Source organism: Poecile atricapillus, chromosome 12 (assembly GCF_030490865.1).
Source record: "Poecile atricapillus isolate bPoeAtr1 chromosome 12, bPoeAtr1.hap1, whole genome shotgun sequence".
In the NCBI taxonomy this organism is placed as follows: Eukaryota; Metazoa; Chordata; class Aves; order Passeriformes; family Paridae; genus Poecile; species Poecile atricapillus.
Genome location: NC_081260.1, coordinates 2,330,802 through 2,343,074, shown reverse-complemented (window position 1 = coordinate 2,343,074; position 12,273 = coordinate 2,330,802). Strand labels below are relative to the sequence as shown.

The following is a 12,273-nucleotide window of genomic DNA, read 5'->3' as shown; positions in this document are numbered from 1 at the left end:
GGGTGATAAAGCAGGAGTTATCTGCTGCAGAAAGTGTCGGCGCGTGGCCAGGGGCTGGAGTCACCCGGCAATGCCTGGCATTTTGCAATAGCTCATTCCTGATTCGGAAGCAGAGGAAACATTAAAGCCCTCAGAGACATCGCTTTCCACGCTGCTCTGCCTTGCATCATCTCCCCAACAGCTTTAAGGGTTGTTTTTTATCTTCATCCTTCTTCATCCGGCAATAAAAATCTAAACAACCGCCTTTGTGGGCTAGGAAAACTCTGCCTGCTGTAAAAACTGTTTTCTGTGGGGGTTTTTTTTGCGTCATTTTTGTTTATGAGGCCAGTGGAACACAAACTGTGGCGGGGGGAGGCTGCAGATGGTGGGGCTGGGAACCCTGGGGTTGGGAGGATGCTGTCCCAAGGGAAGGAAACGAGCTCTGAAAACCAGACTGGGGCTAATCTTATCTCCAGATGGAGATTAGGATGGGCCAGCAGGAGTTAACAGCCAGGCACAGGGGTCAGACCAGGACCTGAAGTGCCTCCTCTCCAGGTTCCTTGGTTCACGCTTTGGTTGATGAACTGAAGCAGGGCAGAGTTTAACAGCTTTAAAAAAATCTGCCATGATTTCTTAGCTTTGGGCAACACACTGGATTTTGTATTAATCTCCCTTAATAAAGGTCCTCTCCTCAAATGCACATCCCAAGGGAGTTTCAGCTCTTCCAGTTAAAAGCCTGTGACACCATCCCTTGCCCCCAGATCACCTGAGTTTTTACCACCTGACCCTGCAGACATCAGGACAAGCAAGGCAAAGCTTCAGTTCTTGGTGAGAAACCCACCTTGAGTCTTGAAAATCCTCATTTTCAAGGCAGGAAAGCACCAGCCAGGCCAGTTTGGGTGGGGAAATGCCCCGAATGCTGACACTGGGAGTGCTCAGCCTCCTTGACAGTTCCACAGGGAGAGTGGAAAACTGGGACCATGTGAGCCAGAGACAAGCAGAGCTCTTGGAAATCGCAGCCAATGTCTCTCACCTCTCCCACACCTCCCCAGCAGGCTGCGAAGGAGTTGCCAAATACAAAATTTTCGTTTTCCCATCTGGGTTCCAGCGCAGCGATGGAGCATTCCTCACGTGACACTGAGAGTGGGAATGCCTGCTGCAAAGGGCTTTAGGATTCATTCCCAGCTGTCCCTCCCAAGGGCATCCAGACTCCCAGAATCAGCTCCATGCCCTCGTGCAGCCGTGAGTGTGCACCCCACACCTGCTGAGCAGGACAGGAAAAACCTGCAAGGGATGGAAATCTCATTCCCAAGGTGTAAGGGAAAAGCTGTCCACAAAGTTGTTGACAACATCCCTGTCAGTCCTCACTCCTTCCCCTCCCAGGCTGGGTTCTCACCGATTCTGGATAAACTTCCCTGGCATCAGGACAGTCAGCACAGCTTTTATTTAATGCTGAATTTCCCCCTGGGGAGGGGAATGGTGGGGAACAGGCAAGAGGAGCCTCTCAAGACCTCAAACCCCCAGCAGTGCTGAGGCTCCAATGAGTTTATATTGAAAAAAAAGAGGTAAGAACCCAACATGGGCCGATATTCCCCCCTTGGCAATGGCCTATCCTGATACCACTCCTCTTATTATGCTTTGCAATTAAGTGATAAAACTGTAATTGCCTTATCTAATGTAGCTGGGCACAGCAGCAGAGCAGGAGCTGGCCTCGAATTCATCACCCTGGGCATTTTAAATCCACCCTGTCTGAAAGGATTCTGCTGCTTTGTGGACAGATGGACAGACAGAACCCTACAGCAGCTTCCTCCCTCCGAACCTGGGCCAGCAGCAGCGCCCCTGTGTCCCACTGGATCCCCAGCTCCCAGCCAGGACATGGCCAGCCCTAGGCAGGATGGGAGCACACGGAATAAAAGGGGCAGCTCTGAGTCCTCTCTGGCAGAAGCAGATGGTGAAGGGACCAAACCCACATCCCCAGCGACTCCCCCAGCCCTTCCCACATCCCTGCTCCAGCATCCTGGGGAGCAACACGAGGCCAGGCAGCCGGGAGGGCCTGCCAGGGGCCAGGGCACTGTGAGAGCAGTGGGATCCAGCTGTACCAGTGGGACTGGGGCACTGGATTTAGAGGAAGTGACCCCAGTTTTCCAGCCTGATGCCTTGGCATGAGGAGCAAAGCCACACCCAGCCACTCTCAGGCCGTAAAAAGCCCAACTTGCTGTTTCCAGTCACATGTTCATCGTCTCTTAAGGAGTTCTCATGGCCTGTGGCATCTTCCCAACAGCACCAGCCCCGATTTCAGCTCGTTTAAAGTTTGGTGTACCCTGAAACCTGATCCTCGCCATGTTTCCAAGCTTTTTTGCTATTTGACCTCAACACCGCTCCTGACCCCAGGAGCTGCCACCAGAACCTGGGGAGAGAAAACTCCAAAATCCTCCCTGTGTCAGCATCTCCCGAACATGCCCCAATCCCCCTGGCCAGCGAAGGGCGAAGCTTTTGTGCCCCTGCAGCCCCAGGGCGAGGGGCACCGTGCCCGTGCCCCCCTGGCAGGGCGCGCAGGCTCCCGCCGGGGAGCAACCACAAGAAAGGCCGATGCGATTTGCATCGTTAGCATTCTTTCCCTTTTAATAACCCAAGGTGTTACCAGCAACACTGTTACTGATTTTTATCTCCGCAGCGCCTTTTAAGAGCTCCAATTTGTTTTTCTTGGAGATCTCATTTTGTTTTATTAAAGATGACACCGAAGCGGGGAAAGGAGGCATTCTGGGCCCAGAACAAAAATATCCCGTTTAAAAACCCTGTATTATTTTCTTGGAAACGCTTCTCCGTTGACTTTAATTAAGCTCTCCCCGGGCTCGCGAGCTTGGCGTGCTTGGCTCTCAGGCAGGTTTAATCCCAGACAAGCTCTCCACACCCCCAGTTGTCCCCACTCCCACAAATCTTAAGAAACAAATTGGGTTTCTCTAAAATGCACGGATTAAGAGCTGGCCCACCATCAAGAACATCCTGACGTTGCCTTTTCGTCACCCGCCACGGCATAAGCACACGGCAGCAGCCGCTCCGCTGGCTTTGCCAGGAGAGCCAAAAAGCAGCTTTACTCCCTCGGTTTTTTGTTCTCCTTTATTTTATTGTATTTTTTATTGCCATTGCAAGGCTGGGTGGATGCATCTCTCGTGCCTGACCCTGCCCCAGAGCTATCAGGGCAGGCAGGGTGGCCACAGCCCGGCTCTGGTGACCACGGTGCTGCTGCTGAGCCTTGTGCCGGTGCTGCCGTAAAATCAATAATTACCACCCCCCCTTCTTGGTAGGAGGAAGCTCTTTAGGATGATTGCAAACACTCCAAAAGTTGGGAAATCCCAGGAGGGAGCTTGTCTGGGCATCATCTGGTGCATACCCATTATGTAATTACAGTCAATCTTTAATCACAGATGATACTTTTCCATCGGACTCGAATCAGACGGAGCTTGGGAGGCACAATCCTCACTGAAAGAGCTGCCATTGGATGCCATTCCCACCTCGGTGGGCTCCAGGTTTATTCACTGAGCTCCCCCTGCTTTGCACAGGTTTTGTGCAAAAAAACCCCTCCGGCTCCCTGGCAAGCACCCACATCCCCCAGGAGGGAAGGATTTGGCCTCCCTTTTACGCACGGGATCTGCGGGCAGACAGATCAAGGCCAAGATTTTGAAACAAAAGCTTTGCTTTGGTGCCTGATGTGAGATGACCAAGAAAAAGCCCTCTGGGGATGCCACTGGGCAGGGTGGCCACGTGCCCTGGGGTCCCCAGCTCAGCTGGTCGCCAGGCTGGGGTGGTGGGTGGGTGCTCAGAGCAGGTTCCTTGGCCGCAGGTGCTGTGGTAGGGTTGTTTCTCCTCCCTGAGAAGGGCCCTGGTGTTTGCCTGGGGCGAACCCCAACAAGTCAGCCCATGCACCGAGCGCCTGAGCCGCTGCAGAGCACACGGGGCTGCCCGCCCCAGGAGAGGCAGCTGGGCTGCAGGGAACCATGGAATGGTTTAGGTTGAAAGAACCAGGCCCAACCCCACTGCCATGGGCAGGGACACCTTTGCTGGATGAGCTTCCTCAAAGCCCTGTCCAACCCAGCCTTGGCAGAGCAAGCAAAACCCATCGTGAGCCGCTAAATCCAAACCCAGAGCCAAAAACATCCCAAAGATGCAGAGGAGCAGGGTTTGGTGAGCTCATCTCCTCCAGCGTGAGGTTTTGCAGACCAGATTCTCCCAAAACCAGGAGCACTGGCAGCACTGACCCCAAAACACCTTCTCCACCTGGCACTGGGACACGCTGCACGCTGCAGCCGTGTGCTGCAACACTCCTCTGCCTGCGCCCTGTGGGGATGGAGGCACGGGGTATCCCCCAGCTGGAGCTCCCCTGGGGCATGCAGAGGGGTGCTGGGGCTGCCATCCTGATCCCACACGAGGCTGGGAGGTTGCTCAGAGCACGCTGGGCTGCTCCTTGCCCAGAGGCCAGCGTGGCACGGCACAGTGTTACAATGCCATGGCACAGTTGCCAAGGATGCCCAGGATGAGTTCCAGCAAAACAACTCACCACGGGCACAGGGCTGTGACCCAGCAGCTCTTCCCGAGGGTTTTCCCCTGTATTTCACCCTGCTCCAGATCTCCAAGGATTTGCTTTTGTACCCAAAAAATTGTCGCGCACGTCGTCCTGCTGGCGGCTCAGGGCAAGCTCACGCATCAGGTAAATTCTTTAGGGATCTACAACTAAAAGGACGAGGGCTGGGGGGATGAAAACCCCGCAAAGGTGCGGATGGAATGCAGCACCGTGCCTCCCTGCCCGTGGGGTGTATCCGAGGGAGGCCGGAGCGGCGGCCGGAGCCGCGGGCAGGGCGTGCGGGCAGCGCCGGCCCCGGAGCTGGCAGGACCTGTTGTGCGAGGTGCCGGGGAGAGGCTGGAATGGCTCGCACCTCGCGAACGTGTTGCAGCAATTCCCAGCACACGTCATGTGGGTTTTGCAACCGCCCCAACTGTCTCGGGGTGGATGTGCCAAAAGGGCCCGCGGAGAACCGAGAGCTCCGGTGCCCGCGGCGGGCACGGCTGAGCGCCAAAGGGCAGCATCTCCTTCCCTGGCAATAGGGAATAATCAATCCTTCGAGGAAGAGGGAGGGAAAAGACGACAAATCCCTGCTGTGATGGGTGCAGCAGCGTATTTACACACGTGCTGGAGTGGTGTCCAGTCCTCGTGCTGCCCATTGCCGTGGTGATGCCAAGGAACGCGCAGAGATTGCACGAGGTTGCGGAGATCTGGGGAGAATTGATTCCTCAGGGAAAACGCCAGCTGCAAGATGTGGGTGCGTGGCCTCTGTCTCAGCTGGGAAATTCTGGCATCCTTCTCCATGCTCTGACCCACTCATAAGAAACCCCTGGAGGGTGATCATTCCAAAGAAAGTGAGTGGGAGAGACTCAGGTATTTCGTGACATGCCAGAAAATTCCATATGGCACCTGGACAGCAGCCAGCAGTGGGCAGAACCCCAATATGGCTTGACTGGGTGATCTTGGAGGCTTTTTCCAACCTATTCTGTGATTATGGAGCCAGGGTGGAGCCTCATTTGTTTCCAGCAAGGGAGCACAGCTCTGGAAGTGCCCGTGGCATCAACCCAAATGCCGCCGATGTCCCCAACAGCCGCGTGTCACCTCACCCGGCCACGCTGTCCCCCTGCTGCTGGCATGTGCCACTCTGGCTGAGGTCCCGGGGGGTGACTGGGATCAAACAGCAAAAGGCTGCTCTGGGCTCGTATCCAGGTGGTGCCAAATCCTGCCAGGCATGGCGGCAGTGCCACCGTCCCTCCGGGATCGCCTCCCCGTCAGCACGGCAGGAGCGGGGCTGGCTCCCTGCCGCCCCCCGTGCACACCATGGGGTACAAAAATCAGCCCTGGGAGGTGGAAACCCAGGTAATTCCTCCTTCCCCAAACTGCCCTACAGGGAATTCAGCTCCACATCCACCAGTCCTGATGGTTCCCATCACACCACCAGGTTTTTTGGAAGACTGATACGGGTGGGATGGGGTGATTGATGGTGCTGCCTCAAAATTGGGATAATCCCTGTCAACAGACGTGTCTGGAGACTCTGGATTAGGAGGGAGAGAGCCTGAGGAGCTGTCCCAGGGACAGGGGCAGGTGACAACGCCCAGGTGAGCTATGCACAGCCACCCCCTGGGCACTGCCAACGAGGTCAGCGGCGCCTCCCGGCTGCGGGGTTTGGCCCAGCCTGATGGGTCGGGTCTATTTTAAGGTGTTGGATGAGACCCATCCCAGCTGATGGGCGGCTTCCAACTGCTGAGGGGTTTTAAGGAAATTAAAGGGTGATTTGTCAAACTGGTGGGTTTCTCCCCAGAACAGGAAATGGAATGGTTTTTTGCCTTGCTCTGCATCACACCCCATTGTCACCTCGTGCCACCACATCCATCCCAGCCTGGTGATCTGCAGCACTGACCCCTTCACCCTCCAATCCCTCCTCATCCTCCTCCTGCCCCCAGCCCAGTCTCAGTGATGGAGCTGCAACTCAGCACCTTCAAAATTTAACCTACGATCCAAACCCCACAAAGTGAAGGTGGTTTTGTTCATTTAGTTGCAACTAAAAGGACCAAAAAACTCCAAGCACCACTCCGTGTTCCACTTCTTCATGGGCCACAGGAGCTACCACCACTTGAGGACAATGGCCACCAGGAAATACAACCTTACACCTTCTTGGCTGGCTGGTGGAGGACACTTAAAAGTAAATTAAAAACCACTAAAATGGCAAATGTGCTGGCTGAGAGGGCCCCTGCAGTCTTGAAAAACAAGAACCTCCCTTAGAAACAGCACTCCGGCCTCCTAATAACCTTAATCGTTCCCGACAGCCCCAAGAACCAGGTTTAACAACATGACTGGGCTTTGTTTGCTTTTCAGGCTGCTTTATATCACACGGCACCTTGCAATCAGCTCAGGCAAAACCCCAGTTCCTCAAAACTCCCCCCTGCTTCCCTCTAGTCACAAACTCCCAAAAGAGAGGCAGCTGAGCTGGGGCAGAGCCTGGTGCTGGCACACTGGCATCCCACCATGGGAAACCCCCAGGAAATCTGGGAGAGCTCCCTGGTGCCTTTTGTACTCCCCAGCTAGCAGGGCAAGGTAATAAAAATGTCTTTTTTATCTCTTTTTTTTTTGCTGGATTTACATCCCTAGCTGGGCTATGTAAATATTGTTCATGTCAGTGCATCCCTCTGTGGGGTCAGAGGAGGGTTGGGAGCCCGGATGGACATGGGAAAGGTCCCAGGAATTCTGAGGTCCACAGCACCCTTGGCCAAAAAAGCCGAGGAACGGGGCCAGCACAGCACCCTGGTAATCATTAAATGCTCCAAATCCTGCAGATTTAGGTCTTTAAGAAGGGGACAACCACAATGTCACCTTCAGGACACAGGAGCTTCCCAAGCACCGGCACTGGACGATGATCCCATCATTCCAATTCAGTTGGGATCGTTTCTAGGAATTGCCTCTTGCAATAAAAGCAATGTGGCCAACAGGTTGAGGGAGGAGATTCTCCCCCTCCTCTAAAGGATCTCCAGGAGAGCTGGACACGGACAGAACACAGGGAATGGCTCCCAGTGCCAGAGGGCAGGGTTAAATGGGATATTGGGCAGGAATTGCTCCCTGGGAGGGTGGGCAGGCCCTGGCACAGGGTGCCCAGAGAAGCTGTGGCTGCCCCTGGATCCCTGGAGATGTCCAAGGCCAGGCTGGGGCTTGGAGCAGCCTGGGATAGCGAGAGGTGTCCCTGCCCATGGCAGAGGGTAGAACGGGGTGATTTTTAAGGTCCCTTACAACCCAAAGCACTCTGTTATTTACCCTCACTTTGGGATTTCTCTTCCCAGATCCTAAAGCTCCAGCCACTCTCACCCACCCACGGAATCTTCTTCAGCACAGAGGAGTCCAGGGCTTCTCCTCCCCCTCTTTCATATGACTGTTAGCACTGAAATGCTTTATTTTCTCCAAAAAATAAATCCTTGCTCTTTCTCACCAAGCTTGCATTACAAGGCTGGAGTAAAATTAGCCTTTTCCACCTGTGCTCACTTGTCCTAAGGATGTGAAATCAGCACAAAGAAATTCCCCAGCCAAACAGATGGGAATTCAGGAATAAATCAGCCCTGCCTTGGCCTCGGGATCTGGTCAGTCAAGGACTGTGGTCCATGCACCATTCCAGCTTCCCTAAGCACAGGGAGCTCCAGCAGCCTCTGCTCCCTGTCTGGAGCTGGACTAAAGCGGGGAAGCTGTTCCCCAAATTCTTGCACACAGATCAGAGGATGCTGATGGACACAGGGATGCACTCAGAGGAGCTGCAGCCAAACCAGACCAGCTCCTCAGGCCACCTCTCTGAATGTTTTCAGTTCCATTTCCAGGCACCAAAACATTAAATATTAAGCGAAGAGAGTTAATCTATACCTGGGATATTGACACAAAGCAGAGGAGGGGAGAAGAAAAAGATAAATAGACTTTAAAAAAAAAAAAAAACCAACAAAATCTGTGTGCCTCTGCAGGCTGTCCCACCAGGGCTTTCCAGACCTCAGGTACAGCTCAGATGTGTTTGGAGGAACAAGAAATGTCACCCTCCTGGCTCTGCCCAGGTAGCTGCAGCATCCTCTGGGACCCTCGAGTGGCTCCTTGGCTGAGGGAGGGCACAGCCCTGGGCAGGGACAAGACCACTTTGTGGTCCCCTCTCCCAAGGCTGGGGCAGCATTCAAGCAGAGGCAGAGCAGACACTGATGTAATAAAATTCACGCCCAGTTAATGCTCACCAGGGCCGTGCTGCCACTCAAAAGGGCTTTTGGAGCTGGGATGGCTCATCTGGCCCTTGGCTCAGTGTCAGCCCTCACTGTGGGATCAGCACCGATCCCTCAGCACCGGAATGAGCCTCGTACAACCAGAGGGAAACGTCACCACTCACCTCCCAGCAAACACCCTCAAACATCACTCAACACCCCTCCAACAAAGCCGGATTTTTTTATTTTTTTTTTTCCTGGCCGAGCGCTCACATGTATATTATTTTTTACTTTTTTATTCCGGTCTCAGCATTCCTCCACTCCCCCCTGCAAGAAAACAAACCCAAAGCGCAGAGTGAGCCTCGCAGAGGCCCCGGCGCTGGCGTCCCGCGGGGAAGGGGCACGCGGTGGTCGCAGCCCCAGCCCGCCGTGCTTGTTGACATAGGCAGCACAGTATATTTCTTTAAAGAGAGGAGCCTATGCATTCGATGCATTGCTGCCACAGGGTTTGTTTTCAAAGCCTGACCCCAGACCTGAACTCCACGGATCCTGCGTTTCTCAAGATCAAACGCAAGAAAACGTGACCAATGCAAACAAGGAATAAACCTCGATAATTATAGCCGGGGCGGCTATTGTTTAGTGCCGACTAGCACCCGCTTTAGCATAAACAGAACCCTATTTTTAAAGGGATGCCTGACCAGCTGACAACATTACTCCCCATTTTGCCTCCAAACCCCCTTCTTTGGTACAAACCCACCTCCCTGAGACCTGGAGGAGGTTTTAGAGCAGACACAAAAGGCTGAGCCATGCCCACAGCCATGCTGGATGCCGCTGTCGGAGCGGGGAGCGGATCCTCATCCTCCCAACCTGCTGGAGGGATGAGGGGCTCCCTGGGCTCCTGCTGTTGCCTGCAGCTGGAGGGCTCAGGGTGACATGGGAGGACAAACAGACAGCACCGGTCTTTTCAGGAAGGCCGTATCACTTAGCGCTTGGAAAGGAGCTACGATATTTTCCTGATTATGTTTGCACGCAAACGAGCGCCGCGGGGAAATTATGCAACGCTGAGCGGGGAGGGGTGGGAGCGAGGGAAGAAAGGCTGGAGGGGGGCCCTGGGCTGCACCCCGCTGCCCTCAGCCCCTGCCAGTGCAGCTGCAGCCCCCGAGGTGCCGCAGATGGGCTCCGTCACCGCCGCCGGAGCCCCGGCACCGCAACCCGGGAGCCACGGCTCGGTTATTAACGGCCTCTTCATTAAGCACCCAGACCAAAATGCATATATTCGTCACCCAGGCGATTTAATTACCCAGCCTGGGTTTGCCTCGCACACCCACACGCCTTTTCTTTTTCGAGGCCTCTGTGCGGTCATAGCCTTAAATAAATAGATGGCAGGAGCGAGAGGCAGATGCTGACTCCTACAACCTCTGTCTTGGGCGCAGAGCCTTTAAACCACCAGAACTTGCAGTGTTTAATTTCTTTTGTTACCGCTTCTACCTTTAGAGCCCTGCCTTAGGCTTTCTAGATACAATCACAGGCAGCAGGAAACAGAGAGCTACACTATGAGCTTCCTGGGCATCACACGCGCGCACACACAGCGCACACACACTCCCAGCCCATCAATCACCCTAATTACAACTGGCCACACGTCCGCAGCTCGCCGTGGCACTCCGTCAGTACCCGTAATTACACGGTCGCATCGTTTCCCTGGTAAGAGTACCACGGAGTTAATTTGGGTTTGTAGATGTGGTGGATCCCGTAATGAATTTCATCCTGGCGCGCTCCCCGCCGCGCTCGCCGGCCGTGCGCCAGCTGAGGGAGGGAGCGTGGGCAGCGCTGGTCCCCAAAACAAGGCTTTAAGGTCCTTACACAGCCCCGGCACTCATCCCTCCCCAGAACACTCCTGGCTGCTGCCCACGTCCCGTCCGGAGTCAGGGCAGCACCACAAGCAGGTTCCCTCAGCATCAAATCTCCAGCTGGCAGATGAGAGCGAGGTGGGCCACACTGTCCATGCCAGGGATGATGGGTGTGATCTTCCAGGGGGCACAGCAGGACCTGGGACGAAGCTGGGCCTCCCAACACCGGTCTCCAGCCGGGACCACCACGCCAGCAGGCTGGTGTCCCTCTGCCAAGTCCGCTTCGACAGCAGGGTCTTGGCAGCAAGAAACATCCCTTTTCTCCACGTTAACCCTACCCAGTCTGCATCCCGGCCGGGCCCGTCGCTCCTGCCAAAACACACAGTCCATGGATCTTGCTTTTCAGGGATGCGAAGCGCTGGAGACCCCGCGCCGCCCTCGCAGTGACAGCGCAGGCGGCGCTGCCAGCCCGGCCCGGTGCCGGCTGTCCCACTGAATGGACACGGCTCGGAGGGATGCTCTCCTGCAGCCACCCCCGGCCAACCAGGCAGCCAGCTAGAAAGCTTGAAAACCCATAAAACAGAACAATAATAAAGAAAACTAGAGGGGGTGGCTCACACCCAGCAGCTGATTCACCAGCGCTGCTCTGCTTTACCCCGAGACACACCGGCAGGACAAGCTAAGGGCGTGTTTTTCAGCCGAATTACTTTTAATTGAGTACATCGGAGCTTAGAAACACATGATGCTGTCGGAGATAAATATAGCCACGGCTACGAGGATAGAGGGGGGCAGGGAGCAATCGAGGTTCAACACAGCCGAGAAGGAGCTTCCAGCTCCGGGAGGCAGCGCCGGCCGCGCCGCCGCACCTTTCCCGTTCCGCTCGGGCATCCCCGCTCCGCTCGGGCACCCCCCGCACGCCCTGCCCGGCCCGGGGAAAGGGGTCACGGAGCCCGTACCTGTTTTAAACTCTAGCGCCGGGTCCTTCTCCCCCTCGCCCAGGTCGCTCTGCAGCATCATGTAGAGGATCCCGAAGGAGTTGTGGATGCCGAAGATGGAGCCGTTGCACCAGGCGGCGGCGAAGACCACCACCCAGCCGAAGCCGCCCTCGGGGGGCTGGAAGGGCGCGGCGACCCCGCTCTGTCCCTGCTCGGCCGCGGCCCCAGCCCCGGCCCCGGCTCCAGCCGCGGCCCCGGCCCCAGCCCCGGCCCCGGGTTCGCTCTCGCCCGCCGCCGCCGCCGGCACCTTCTCGTCGCGTTGCGCCATCGCGGCCGCGCTCCGGCCGCCGCCCGCCGCCCGACTGCCCCGCAGCCGGTCCCACATGCCCGCCGCCCCCCCCGGCCGGCCCCCCCGCCCGCCCCCTCCTGCCGCAGCCTCACTCCCCGCCTCCCCTCCGCCGCCTCCATCCTCCTCCTCCTCCTCCATCGCGCCGCTCGGCCCCCGCGTCCCTACCTGCGGCGGGGGCCGCCCGCCCTCCCGCGCCCCCCTCCCGTCCCCCCGCGGGGCTCAAAGGCCGCCCCGGGCCCGGCCGCGGCCCCGCATCGCCCGCCGAGCCTCCGCGCCGCCCCCGCCGCCGCATCCTGCAGCGGGCCCGGCCCGGGGCGGGCCCCCGCCAGCGCCGCCCCCGCGGGGCCCGGCGGGGCGCGGGGGGCGGCGGGGAGCGATGGGGGAGCCACGGGGGAGCCACGGGGGAGCC

At 56.8% G+C, this 12,273-nt stretch overlaps 1 protein-coding gene across 1 annotated transcript in view; it reads right to left on the bottom strand.

Annotated features, from left to right (window-relative positions):
* The window catches only part of SLC16A2 (solute carrier family 16 member 2), a 39,738-nt gene extending 27,838 nt beyond the window's left edge, over nt 1-11,900 (bottom strand). Inside the window, exon 1 of the mRNA XM_058847409.1 lies at nt 11,537-11,900. Within this exon, the coding sequence (XP_058703392.1) occupies nt 11,537-11,900 (364 nt within the window). The remainder of the gene's footprint in view (nt 1-11,536) is intronic.
* Between the last annotated feature and the right edge of the window lie 373 nt (nt 11,901-12,273).